General features: G+C 38.5%; 1 protein-coding gene across 1 annotated transcript in view; it reads left to right on the top strand.

The window, feature by feature from the left end:
* Positions 1 to 13,613, top strand: part of KCNQ3 (potassium voltage-gated channel subfamily Q member 3) — a 489,931-nt gene that overhangs the window by 382,403 nt on the left and 93,915 nt on the right. Inside the window, exon 5 of the mRNA XM_043975612.1 lies at positions 9,021 to 9,193. Coding sequence (XP_043831547.1) covers positions 9,021 to 9,193 — 173 coding nt within the window. The remainder of the gene's footprint in view (positions 1 to 9,020; positions 9,194 to 13,613) is intronic.

Below are 13,613 nucleotides of genomic sequence, written 5' to 3' on the forward strand. Positions count from 1 at the left end.
TCTCTCTCTCTTGGCTAACTCCTAATATACTTTAATAAATGCTTAATGCTCAAAGACTGGTGCTAAAGCTTCTAATTTAAAGCCACCACTTATTAGATTTTAAATATCACGTTAGAATTTTAGGCTTAACACTATGATATGACAAACCCAAACATTCAAGCTTTTGGAACAAAAAAACTCATTATTTAACAAAAACTGCTGGGAAAACTGAAAAACAGTATGGCAAAAACTAGGTATAGACCAACATCTCACACCATATACTAAAATAAGGTCAAAATAAGTACATGATTTACAAATAAAGGATGATACAATAAGAAAATTAAAGGAGTATGGAATTGTCTGTCAGATTTATGGGTAGGGAAAGAATTTAGGACCAAAGAATGTATAGAGAATAAACTTAAATGTAAAATAGATAATTTTGATTATATAAAATTAAAAAGCTTTTGCAAAAACAAAACTAATGTAACCAAGATTACAAGGCAAGTAGAAAACTGGGAAAGAATTTTAGAAACAAATAACTGTGATAAAGGCCTCATTTCTCAAATATATAAAGAATTGCATCAATTTTTTATTTTGGGGGGGGGGTTTGTTCTTTTTTTGTTTGTTTGTTTTTTTAGTGAGGGAATAGGGGTTAAGTGACTTGCCCAAGGTCACACAGCTAGTAAGTGTTAAGTGTCTGAGGCCAGATTTGAACTCAGGTACTCCTGACTCCAGGGCCAGTACTCTATCCACTGTGCCATCTAGCTGCCCCAATTTTTTAAAAATACAAATCATTCAGCAGAGCCAAGACGGTGGAGGAGAGGCTGTGACTCCCGCAAGCTCCCAATAAACCCATCCACTCACTCCCAAATAATGCCATAAACAAAACAAAACAAAACAAAAATAAAAACAAACAAAAAAACACAACAGAGAAGCCTATTGCACATAAGAACAGAATGAGACTGTTTTCCAGCCAAAGACGGCAATTGGGATCACCTGCTGATCAGGCTGAGAAAGGGATTCAATGCCTGATCCGGACCCAGCCAGGAATAGACCACACTGACAGCATCTCAGAGTCTTTGGTGCCAGTGACTTCTTCTGAAACTCAGCTTGTGGACCAGTGAGGGGGTTTGGTGGTTGGCCAGGGTGAAATGGCTGTAGTCTGCTGGAGTTTGGGTGAAGTGCCCTGCTTCTGAACCAGTGGGCCAAATCAAATGGTGGAGGCCCACTGGGGGAGGGGCACAGGCATGCCAAGCTTATGACCATAGAGAATCAGATTTCAATCAGACATCTGCTTCCAGGCTGAGATGAATAGGCAAAGAAAACAGCAGACAATAGACAGAGGGGTAGTACAGAATACAACCTCAGAAGAAGATAATAACAAAGTCAAAGTTCCAACATCCAAAGCTTCCAGGAAAAATATGAATTGTTATCAGGTCATGGAAGCACTCAAAAGGGACTTTGAAGAGAAAGTAGGAGAGATAAAGTAGGAGAGATAGAAGGAATATTTAGAGAGATGGAGGAAAGAATGGAAAGAGAAATGACAACAATGCAGGAGAGTCATGAGGAAAAAGTCAACAGCTTGAAAAACCAAATGGGAAAGGAGATACAAAAGCTCTCTGAAGAAAATAATTTCCTAAGATTTAGGATTGAATAAATGGAAGCTAGTGACTTTATGAGAAACAGAGACACAGTAAAGTAAATCCAATTGAATAAAAAAAAATAGAGGGCAATATGAAATATCTCCTTGGGAAAACAGCTGACCTAGAAAATAGATCCAGGAGAGATAATTTGAAAATCACTTGACTACCTGAAAACCATGCTCAAGGAAAGAGCTTAGACATCATCTTCCAAGAAATTGTCAGGGAAAATTGCCCTGATACTCTAGAAGCAGAAGATAAAATAGAAATTGAAAGAATCCACTGATCACCTCCAGAAAGAGATCCTAAAAGAAAAACTTCCAGGAACATTATAGCCAAATTCCAGATATCCCAGGTCAAGGAGAAAATATTGCAAGCAGCTAGAAAAAAGGAATTCAAATACTGTGGAAGCCCAGTCAGGATAACACAAGATCTAGTAGCTTCTACATTAAAGGACCAGAGGGCATGGAATATGATATTCTGGAGGGAAAAGGATCTGGGACTACAACCTAAAATCACCTACCCAGCAAAACTGCATATAATGTTTCAGGGGGAAAAATGGGACTTCAATGAAAGAGAGGACTTTCAGGCATTTATGATGAAAAGACCTGAATGGAATAGAAAATTTGATTTTCAAATACAAGAGACTAGAGAAACATAAAAAGGTAAACAGGAAAAGAATATCATGAGGGACATTAAACGGTTAAACTATTTACATTCTCATGTAAGATAATATTTCTAAATCATAAGAACTTTCTCAGTATTAGGGCAGCTGAAAAGAATATACTTAGACATAGGGCACAGGTGTGAAATAAATATGAAAGGATGATATCTGTAAAGCATTTATCCTTGTATTTTGTGGGGCAGGCAGGGTGGGGTGGCTTATGTCTATGGCTGGGTTTGGGCTCAGGGCCTCCTGGTTCCAGGGCTGGTGATTCATCCACTGTGTTACCTAGCTGACCCATGATGGACATCTTTAAAATAAAGTTATGGAGTAAGAGGAATGCACTGGAAGAAAGGGAAGGAGAGAGGTGGAAGGGTGCAAAGTAGCACACGTGAAAGAAACAAGAAAAAGCTTATGGAGTGGAGGGGAAAATGGGGAAGGAGCAGGGGAGTGAGTGAGCCTTACTTTCATCAGAATTGGCTCAAAGAGGGAATAACATAAACACTCAAGTGGGTATAGTAATATATTTTGCCCTGAGGGAAAGTGGGAGGGGAAGGGGAAAGGGGGAGGGAGAGGGGAAGGAAGAGAGGACAGATTGGGGGAGGGGCAGTAAAAAGCAAAACACTTTTGAGGAGGGAAAGGGTCAAAGAAGATAAAAAATAAAGTAAATATCAAGGGGAAGGGATAGGATGAAGGGTGATACAGTTAGCAATCGTAACTGTGAAAGAAATGATGAGCAGGATGGTATCAGAAGGATGTATGAAAAATACAAACCATTAACAGAGAAAGAACTGAGGGTATTTGAATGCATATTGAAGTATAATTTTATTTGTTAGTTCCTCTTTCTAAAGTTATTCTTTCCATTTTCTTTTACAACTTGACTAATGTGAAGATGCTTTGCATAACTGCACATATATGACATATTGAATTGCTTGATTCCATAGGGAGGTTTGAGGAGGGAGGGAGAGAGAAAGAAAATTTAGAACACAAAGTTTAAAAAAATTAATCTGAAGATTGTATATATATATATATATATATATATATATATATATATAAAACCTCTATCAGATTGCTTGCTGTCTTTGGGAGGGGGGAGGGAGGGGAAGGAAGGGAGGAAGGGAGAAAATTTTAAAACTAGAAATCTTATAAAAACAAATTTTGAAAACTATCTCTACATGTAACTAGAAAATAATCAAATACTTTTATGAAAAAAATACAAATCATTCCCCAACTGATAAATGGTGAAATGATTTGAACAGTTTTCAGACAAAGAAATCAAAGTTATCAATAATCATATGAAAAAATACTCTAGATCATTATTGGTCAGAGAAATGTAAATTAAAACAACTCTGAGATATCACCTTACATCCATTAGAGTGGCAAATATAAAAAGAATGGAAAATAATGGTTGTTGGAGGGATTGTGGGAAAACTGGGATGCTAATCTACTGTTGGTGGAGTTGTGAAAAGATTCAACCATTCTGGAGAGCAATTTGAAACTATGCCCAACGAGCTATAGAATTGTGAATACCCTTTGATCCAGCAATACCACTACTTGGTTTATATCCCAAAGACATCCCCAAAAAAGAAAAAGAACTATTTGTACAAAAATATTTATAGCAGCTCTTTTTGTGGTGGCTAAAAATTGGAAATAAAAGGGTATTCCCATCAATTGGGGAATGGCTAAACAAACTGTGGTATATGATCATAATGGAATGTTACTGTTCAGTAAAAAATGATAAACAGGATGACTTCAAAAAAACTTGGAAAGACATGTATGAAATGATGTATTGTGAAGTGAGCAGAACCAAGAGAACACTGTACACAGAGACAGCAATATTGTTTGATGAAGAACTGTGAATGACTTTACCATTCTCAACAATACAATAATCCAAGACAATCCCAAAAGAATATTGATGAAACATACTATCCACCTACTAAAAAAGAACTGCTATTGATGGAACAGACTGAAGCATGCTATTTTTCAAATTCTTTCATTAAATGACAAATATGATCATGTTAAGCCATATCGGATTGTTTGCCACCTTGGGAAGGGGGGAGGGGAAGGAGGGAAGGTAGGATAGAGATTGGAACAAAAAATATAAATAAAAATGTTTAACCTGAAAAAAAATAAAGTAAAATAACCTCTACCAGAAATCTAAAACAAACAAACAGCAACAAAAACATGATTGTGAATAAGCAATGTTTTCCACTTAGGTACTGCTAATCAAACATGGTCTGACTAATGGAATTTTGCCCCTAATGGAATAGTACCAAGTTGTTTTTTGGTCCAGTTTAAGTAACTCAGTTACCAATAGAATTTCTGCAAACTTTCCAGAGGGATATTTTGATTGCCATAGATCTCAATGGCAGCAAAATCTTTCTTGCTTTTTTGTACATCTTATAGCACCTTTTGTCTTGTTTTTCAAATTGTTGTTTGTCCCACTCCCTTACCCCAATCTCAGTATGACCATTAACTCTCTTTCACTGTAAAAGGTTCTAATCATCCAAACATTTGACAAGGACGTGGCTATTTGGTTATCAGACGACTTGACCAATATCTTTACCAAATCTAATGGTCATTCTGCCATAAATCAGCCTGACCTACCTTTCTTGAAGCCACTTCAAGTCACTGACATTTTTTCTATCATCGATGGATGCAGTCCAGGACTGCAGTCCAGGACAACCTTTGTTCTATAGTCAGGACCGAGGACATACTTCCAGATACCTGGGGTATTTGACTGGGATTCTCTTTCATGTACGACAAGCAATAATACAATCCATTTATAGACCATTTTATGGCTACAAAGGCCTGTTGTTTACATTATTATCTATCAATCATTCAGTTAAGAAGCATTCAAAAAGCTCCTACTATGTAGGAGGCAATAGGGATTCAAAAGCCAAAGGGGGGAAATCAATCCCTACTCTCAAGAAGCTTACATTTTATCAGGGGAGAGAGGGAGACAATAAGAATGTGTGTGTGTGTGTGTGTGTGTGTGTGTGTGTGTGTGTAAATATATATGTTGAATTTCTTCCTGATATGTTCACTATAATGATAGCTAGTTTTGTATAGCATATTGAGATTTGCAAGGCATATTACAAATAACTCATTACAACAATCCTAGGAGGTCGGTGCTTTAATAATTCCAACTTTACAGATGTGGAAACTGACAAAAATAGAGATTAAGTGACTTGTCCAGTATCACACAGCTAGTGTCTAAGGCTGTATTTGAACTCAAGTCTCCTGACCCTGGTCCAGTGCTTTATGCATATCACTGCCTAACTGCCAACATGTTCAAATGTAATCAATAGCAATGAGTACTTCATCCTGAAAAATTATGCCTTCTTCTTTCCCCTCCCCATCACAGCCTTCACTGTTCAGTGCTTTGTATTACCTTCGGTGGGAAGCATCTGATAGGCCATTTTACATTAAGCTGATAATGTTGTTGTTTAGGTGTTTTGGTCATGTCCAATTCTTCATGACCCTATTTGGGGTTTTCTTGGTAAAGATAATAGAGTGGCTTGCCATTTCCTTCTCCAGCTAATTTTACAGATGAGGAAACTGAGGCCATCAGGGTGAAGTGATTGCCTAGGGTCACACATCTAGTAAGTGTCTGAGGCCAGAGTTAAATTCAGGAAGATGAGTCTTCCTGACTCCAGACCAGGTGCAATATCCATTGCACCACCTAGCTGCCCAACATGAAAATACCTGGATACTTATATGATATGACCATTTAATAAAATGAGGAAGCATAACATAAGGGTTGAGGTCACTCATTGTCATAAGTGTAGGGGATTCAAATGCAAAAGTGAGACAAATCAAGTAGCTTACATTCTAATAGAGGAGATATATTGAGTGGAGCGGTGGCCATGAAAAAGAAAGCCTGCAAAGTCACAAAGACTGTGAACAAAAAAACAGGGTAGTCTTTCTACACTCTTTCCAGAGGCAAAATAGTGGTGAATGGGTATGTAGGATGATGGTAGAAAGTGGAAGGGGTAAAGATAGTGATAAAAGGTTCTAGGGAGTGAAAAATGAGGGGCTTACAGAAATGGATAGAGTCCTGGACTTGGGTTCAAATGTTCTCATACATTATTAACTATGGGATGATAGGTCAATTACTTGATTTTTTGGCTTCTCCGATTCTTTATCTGTAATATGGGACTAAAAATAATTCTTCTTCTACCTCATAGCATTGTTATAAAGAAAGTACTTTATAAACCCTAAAGTGTTCTACCAATAGGAGTTATCCTTATTCTTTCCTCTACATAGCTAGGAGGAATGGATAACACATTTTTGCCTATAGTTAACATCCAAAAAAAAGATCAAAGAATAATCAAATTTTGGAAGAGAAAGAATCATAGAAATCAGTGCATTTAAACCCCTTATTTAAAGACGAGGTAACTAAGACACAAAGAAATTAGGTGATTTGTCACAGAAGTCATGGCAAAGGCAACCTTCTAACTCAGGTCCCCTGACTCCAACACTGATGTTTTTGCATTATACCCTCTTGTTCAGAGAAGGCTAGATAGGGGAGGGGGGAGGAGGAATAAGAATTTACGAAGTAACTACTATGAGCTCAGTGTTTCCCAATTATCATCTCATTTGCTCTTCATCACAATCCTAGGAGGTGGATGCTCTTATAATCCCCATTTTATGAGTGAGGAAACGGCAGATGAGTTAAGCAGTTTGCCCATAGTGACGCAGCTAGGATAGGCTCTGAGGCCCTAACTCTGAGATTCTGGGATTCTATTTTTCAATATCTCAGAACTTCCACTTGTCTTTGGGCTCATAGGCAAGTCACTTAATCTCACTGAATATCAGTTTCCTCATTTGTAAAATAGGAAAAATAATATTTGTACCATTCATACCTCAGATATTGTGAAGGAGAGTGCTTGGTAAAGCCATAAAGTGCTGTGGAAATGGGAATTGTTATTATGATTTATGTGCCACATAATTTATATATTATTTATAAAATGTTATCACTGTGATTATAGTCAAGCCGAGTCTACAGAACTCAAGGGTTTCCCAATGGCAGCTTATCAAACTGATGTTATGGCTGTTATTCATTTCATTTGTATTAGTCGTGTACGACTCTTCATGACCCCATTTGGGATTTTCTTGGCAAAAATACTGAAGTAGTTTGCCATTTCCTTTTCCAGTTCATTTCATAGATAAAGAACTAAGGCAAAAAATTAAGTGTCTTTTCAAGGATCTGGGAATGTCTGTGCTAGCCCACAACGCTCCTAAATATGGCCTCCACCAGATTAAAATGTAATTCACAAGTATTTTTTGAAAATAAATAAAAACGTAATAAATCATAGCTAACACTTTAAAACTAAGGCAATATGTGGCTAGTAAATGAACACTGTCATTTAGTGGCCTTGTTTTTATTTAGTTTTGACACCACTGGGCTAGATAACGTCTAAGATTTGTTCTGATTCTAGAATGCTTTGTTCATGTAACAATTTTAGAGATTCTACCCATATAAAAAAAAATCCTATAGACCTGTAGTTCTCAAAAAATATTCTATGCCTTTACTTAATTTCACTGTGACCAACTGCGGGAAGGGAGAGAGGATCCCAGATTTGCTGCCAATGATGCTTGCCCTTCTCACTTGCTGTGTGACCTTAAAGAAGTCCCTGAACCACTTTGGGCACCAGCCTCCTCCTCAATAAAAACATGGTTCTTTACATGGCCATGTGGTTCAAATCCCACCATGCTGAAGGGCCCTAGATTTAGGTCCAGAGATAGAGAATCTACTCTATCCTGAGGACTGTCCCAGATAAATGCAGAGAAGTTCATCACTGGGGACCCAGCACTACTAGGTTATGAGTCAATAAGAATTGACATTTATGTAGAACTTTCAAGTTTGCAGTAACAATAATAATAGGCAGCATTTACACAGTGCTTTAAGATTTACAATGCATTTTTACAAATATTATTTCATTTTATCCTCACAACACTTGGTGATATTATTATGCCCATTTTAAAGATAAGGAAGCCAAGACAGAGGTTAAGTGATTGGTCCAGGGTCACTCAATTGTTCAATATCTGAGGCTGGATTTGAACTCAGGTTTTACTGACTCCAGGTCTAACACTGAATCTACTATGCCATCAGCTTCCCAAAACAAGTTACATGTGTACCTTATCTTCCAAGGTCCATTCCAGCTGTAAATATATTACCATATGACATCTTCTGAGCCTCACAGTGACCAAGTTAGGAAGGCATTGCCAATATTATCAAACCCATTTTGTAGGTGAGGAAACCAAGGTTGTCAGATTGTAAGTGACTCACCCAGAGTCACATAGCTAGCGAATATCAGAGGTAGCATTTGAACTAAATCTTCTAATAGAATATAAGCACTTTTAAGGCAGGGACTTTTTCATTTTATGACCACTGTGCCTGGCACATAGGAGGCACTTAATACAAACTCACTAATTCATCAATTCATTGATTGCTCATTCTAGTACTCAAGCAATAATGCTGACCCAACTCATGATCCAGATTGGTCATCTTTGTCCCAGAAGATCAATCGTAGCTTGGGGAGCTGTCTAAGCTTTAGGTTTTACCAGCTGCCTGAGTTCTTCAAACACAGGCAGCTTTGGATCTTCTCATCCCAAGATGGGAAAATACATGACTAATCAATAGACGTAAACGAAGGGTGCTTATTTATTTTTCCCTAATGTGTTTTCTCCTCTTTTTCTCCAACTCCCTCTCTCCCTTGCCTGTTTCCCAGACATCTTTGTGCTGATTGCTTCAGTGCCAGTGGTCGCTGTTGGAAATCAAGGCAATGTTCTGGCCACCTCGCTCCGGAGTTTACGGTTCCTACAGATTTTGCGCATGCTCCGCATGGACAGAAGGGGTGGCACCTGGAAACTCCTGGGTTCTGCAATTTGTGCCCACAGCAAAGTAAGTCTTGGCAAGTCACCTACACTCATTCTTTGCTAGCCCTGTGCCTTGCTAGCCCTGTGCTAACTCTATGCCAGGGAAATATATCCCCTTCTCCCTTTTGCCTTGGGACGTCCTACTAATCCTTTAAAGCCCGATTCTCATGCCGTCTCATCCACAAAACTCCTAGTCAATGGTAATATATATTATCTTTGTTATAATTTAAAATTTTATTGCTTTTCTGAATAACAAGCATTTATTATCTCTTCCTCACATTGAAAATTTAAAAATAAAAAGGAAAAATCATAAAAATATGTACAGTTAAACAAAACAAATTCCTGCTTTAGCCATGAGACAAAAATCTATGTCTCATTCTGCATCAAAGCCCCTCACTTCTCTTATAAAGTGGTGGGCTGCATTCTTCAACATCAATCCTTTGGAACCATGGTTTGTCCCTGGATTAATCAGAGTTCTACCATTATTATTATTATGAGCATTACCACTATCTAGGGATATTAGGGAAAGTTTTGTGGGGGAGGTAGCACAAATACTCATTGAATTCCCCATTGCCTAGAACAGTGTCCTACACATAGGAGGTTCTTAATAAATGCTTGCTGACTGACTGATTAATTAAGGATCCATGTAACAACGTGGAAAGAAATTGCAATGGTTTGGAAGGTACCAATAGTTTGGGCTATATATCAGTGAAGGAAGTGCACACATTGATATATGATATTTCATAGATCCATCAAAGATTTATTGATATTGTTGTTACTATTATTTCCTTCATTGTTAGTATTTCGCATTACTTCCCAGTCAGTAGCTGTGTTCTCCCTCAGATCTCACATAGCTCTTTATTTTGCCCTCCCTGGTGTACTTAAGTAATACCATGCTTTGTTAGTTATTTGTGTTTTTGTCTTATCCCCACTAAAATCCTTGGGGGCAAGGACAGTATCTTAACTCAACTTACCCTATTTCTTTAGTACCTAACAAAGTCCTTTGTATACAAAGGGTGCTTAGTATTTTTCGCATTTGGATCATAAGAACATAGATTAAAGTTAGAAGGTACCTTAGAAGCCAGTTACTGTAACTGTCTCATTTTAGAGATGAGAAAGCTAAAGCACAGAAAAGCTTAAGTCACTTGCCCAAGATCCCTAAATGGACAATGGTTATTTATAGTAGTAGACTTGGCCATGCCGTATGAGGATCAGTGGGAAGAATGGTATATTTAAAGAGCAGATTTAGAGGACATATGCAAGTATGAAGATGCAAGAAGTATATGCAAGTGTTTGTCAAATGATAGAGGGATTAGATTTGTTCAATTTAGCCCTAGGGGTAAGAAATCGGAAGATATTTAGACTTGATGCCAGGGGAAAAAATTCTAATTATTAGAATTTTCCAAAAATGGAATGAACCGACTTTGGGAGCAAGTGGAATTCCCTTTGTGAGACATTTTTAAGCAAAGGCAAGAAAATACTTTAAGCAAATGCTGGGTACATTGTAGAGAAGATTCTCCTTTCTGCTCAATCTCCACTCTCCATATGAGTTGGATGAGGTGTCCTCTCAAGACTTTCCAAACTCTGAAAGTCTGCTATTCTATTAAGTTTTCCATCAGAATCAGATAATAGATTCTTCTTTTTTTTTTTTTAGTGAGGCAATTGGGGTTAAGTGACTTACCCAGGGTCACACAGCTAGTGTTAAATGTCTGAGGCCGGATTTGAACTCAGGTACTCCTGACTCCAGGGCCAGTGCTCTATCTACTGTGCCACCTAGCTGCCCCAGATAATAGAGTCTTGATATGGAGTTGGACATGCCTTAGAGGTCATCTGGCCAAAATCCCTCATTTTCACATGAGTACCTAAACACTCAATAAGGTTATGCAATTTGTCCAAGGTCACATAGACAATAAGTGGAAGAATAATGGATTTGAACCAAGTGTTTTGCACTGAGTGATTCTCACTTCATATTCAATCTCTTGGACATAAGTCCCAATAAGATGATTAGGGGAACAGCAGAAGGTTCTGGGTATTTACATCCCATAAATTAATTTGGTGATCAGATTAACTATAATGATAACTTTTGGGGGAAAGAGGGGAGCAGATTTTCCAAACGTGGGGAGAAAGGTACAGAAGGAATGGCTACATTAGAGCCAAAAGGATGAAGATAAGAAGATAAAATATAGTCCTTCCCTGGGCTTTTTCCTCTCATCATCTGGTTTTTTTTTTTTTTGGTCTCTTCCTCCTTCTACCCCATCCCTCTCCCCAACTAAAAAGAGATGGCTGTAGGTTTTGTTCCCAGATTTTACATAAATACCAAAATAAATTTCCACTTTTAAGGCAGAAAATCAGTAACTCTGGTGAGGCTCCAATTTTCTTTGACATAAAAAAACCAATGGCATCAGATTTGAATCTATTTAAGATTTGCAAATGATGCCGACTTAACTTTTACATGATTTAATACCCCATGAAAAAAATTTTAAATGCCTTACATCTATGGAAAGAAAAAAAAACACTTAAGGCAAGGAAATAAAATTTATTTTACAAATGGTTAAAAGAGGAATCCAACTTTAAGAAAGCAAATTGGATTCCCTGCCCCCTCAGAATGAGTTCATAACCATTACAACTAAAAGTTTACTAGCTCTCTTCCCTGAAATTGCCTCGTCCTGTGCTTACTTGTGCACATGTCATATCCACCCTCAAAGAGCTTATAAGATTCTTAAGGGTAGAGACTGTTTTGTTTTTGTCACTGAGGTTGATTAATAAATATGGGTTTTTTTGCATTATGTTGAACTAATGTTTTTATAATTAGGTCATAGAAAGGAGGGCTTCATCCCAGCAGGGAAGCAAGTCACACTAGGTCCACAAACACTATGCTGTAGGGCCACAAGATTGTGCTGGTCCTAACAAGATGGAAAGGCCTTGGGTATGTGCCCTGTATATCTTATCTATCTTACTTTCTCTGGCTTCCTTCTAGTCTCAGCTCAAGACCTGCCTTCTGCAAAATACCTTTCCCAGACCTATTCCTTTCAATTCTGAGGTGTGTGTATCATGACACCTAAAGTGACAATAGAGCCTGAAGAAGTCAAGGGAATCAATGTCACTTTTCTCTTACTCCTGCCAACTCTATCCCATCACTGATGTCCGCCAGTGAGGAAAGATTCCAATGATAAAGGGACTTGGGTGTATGAGAAATAACAAGAAGATCAATGTGGCTGGGTCATAGAGCATATGGAGTAAAGTATAAAGGATGGAAGGGGTTAGTTTGTGAAGGGCTTTGAATGCTAAGCAGGAGATTTTATAATTGATCTGGGAGGTGATAGAAAGCCACTGGACACTGAATGGAGTAGGGGAAGGGGAGTCTAAGAAGACAGAGGGAGAGTGAATGTGACATTCTCAGATATTTGCCCTAAGAAAAGCACCCTAGCAGCTATGTGTGTGGGGAGGGGGGGAGGGGAGGGATAGATTGGAGTGGGCTGAGATTTGAGGCAGGGAAATCAATTGGGAGTTTATTGTAATAGTCCAGGTGGAAGACAGTGAGAGCCTGCACCAGGGTGAGGTGAGGTTTGAGAACAGGATGTTTGATCTGACAATTAAGAGATAATTGGCAACTTTGAAGAGAGAAGTTTCAGTGGAACAATGAGGTCAGCAGTTAGACTGAAGGGGAGTCCAAGAATCACACAAAGGAGTATAGTAGACACGTGGTTTAGATTGCTTTCTCAAGAAGTTTAAACAAGAAGGGGTGAGGAAAGAGAGGACAGTAGCTAAATCTATCATCTGCAATGACCTTTTCCCCTCTGATCATAGAAAAATACCCCTACTAAAGCTAACCAGTTAAACCTACACTCTTGATTCCTCTACCTCACGTCTCTTCCATGGCTTTGTTCATGGATTTAGTCTCTCTGTGTCTGTCTGTCTCCATCTATCTGTGTCTGTCTTTGTGTCTCCCTGCCTCTCTTTCTGTCTCAGCCTCTGTCCATGTCTTAGTCTCTCTCTCTCTCTCTCTCTCTCTCTCTCTCTCTCTCTCTCTCTCTCTCTCTCTCTCTCTCTCTCTCATCTTTCTGTCTCTGTCTTTGTCTTTTTGTGTCTCTCCCTCCGCCCAGCTAGCTTTTTCCCATCTGCCTATAAATTTAAGTCTCTCTTAGCCTAAAAGACAAAGCTTTCCCTTACACCTTCTAGAGGCAGATAGGTGGCAGAATGGATAGAGCACTGTCTTGGGACTACCAAAGGTCTGAGTACAAGTCCTCCCTCCGCTTCAAAGCTTCTTGAAGTTGTCAACACTGCATGCCCCACCCCTCCTCACTACCCACCTTCCCTCTCTCTTCTACTCCTGGATGTACCATCTGTTCTGATCCCTCTTCTGAACTCCAAACCCATATCTCCAACCATGGTCAGCGCATAATGTTTATGATTTAGAATAGAAAGGGCCTTCTAAGAGTCTCTAC

This window comes from Dromiciops gliroides, chromosome 1 (assembly GCF_019393635.1).
Source record: "Dromiciops gliroides isolate mDroGli1 chromosome 1, mDroGli1.pri, whole genome shotgun sequence".
Taxonomy (NCBI): domain Eukaryota; kingdom Metazoa; phylum Chordata; class Mammalia; order Microbiotheria; family Microbiotheriidae; genus Dromiciops; species Dromiciops gliroides.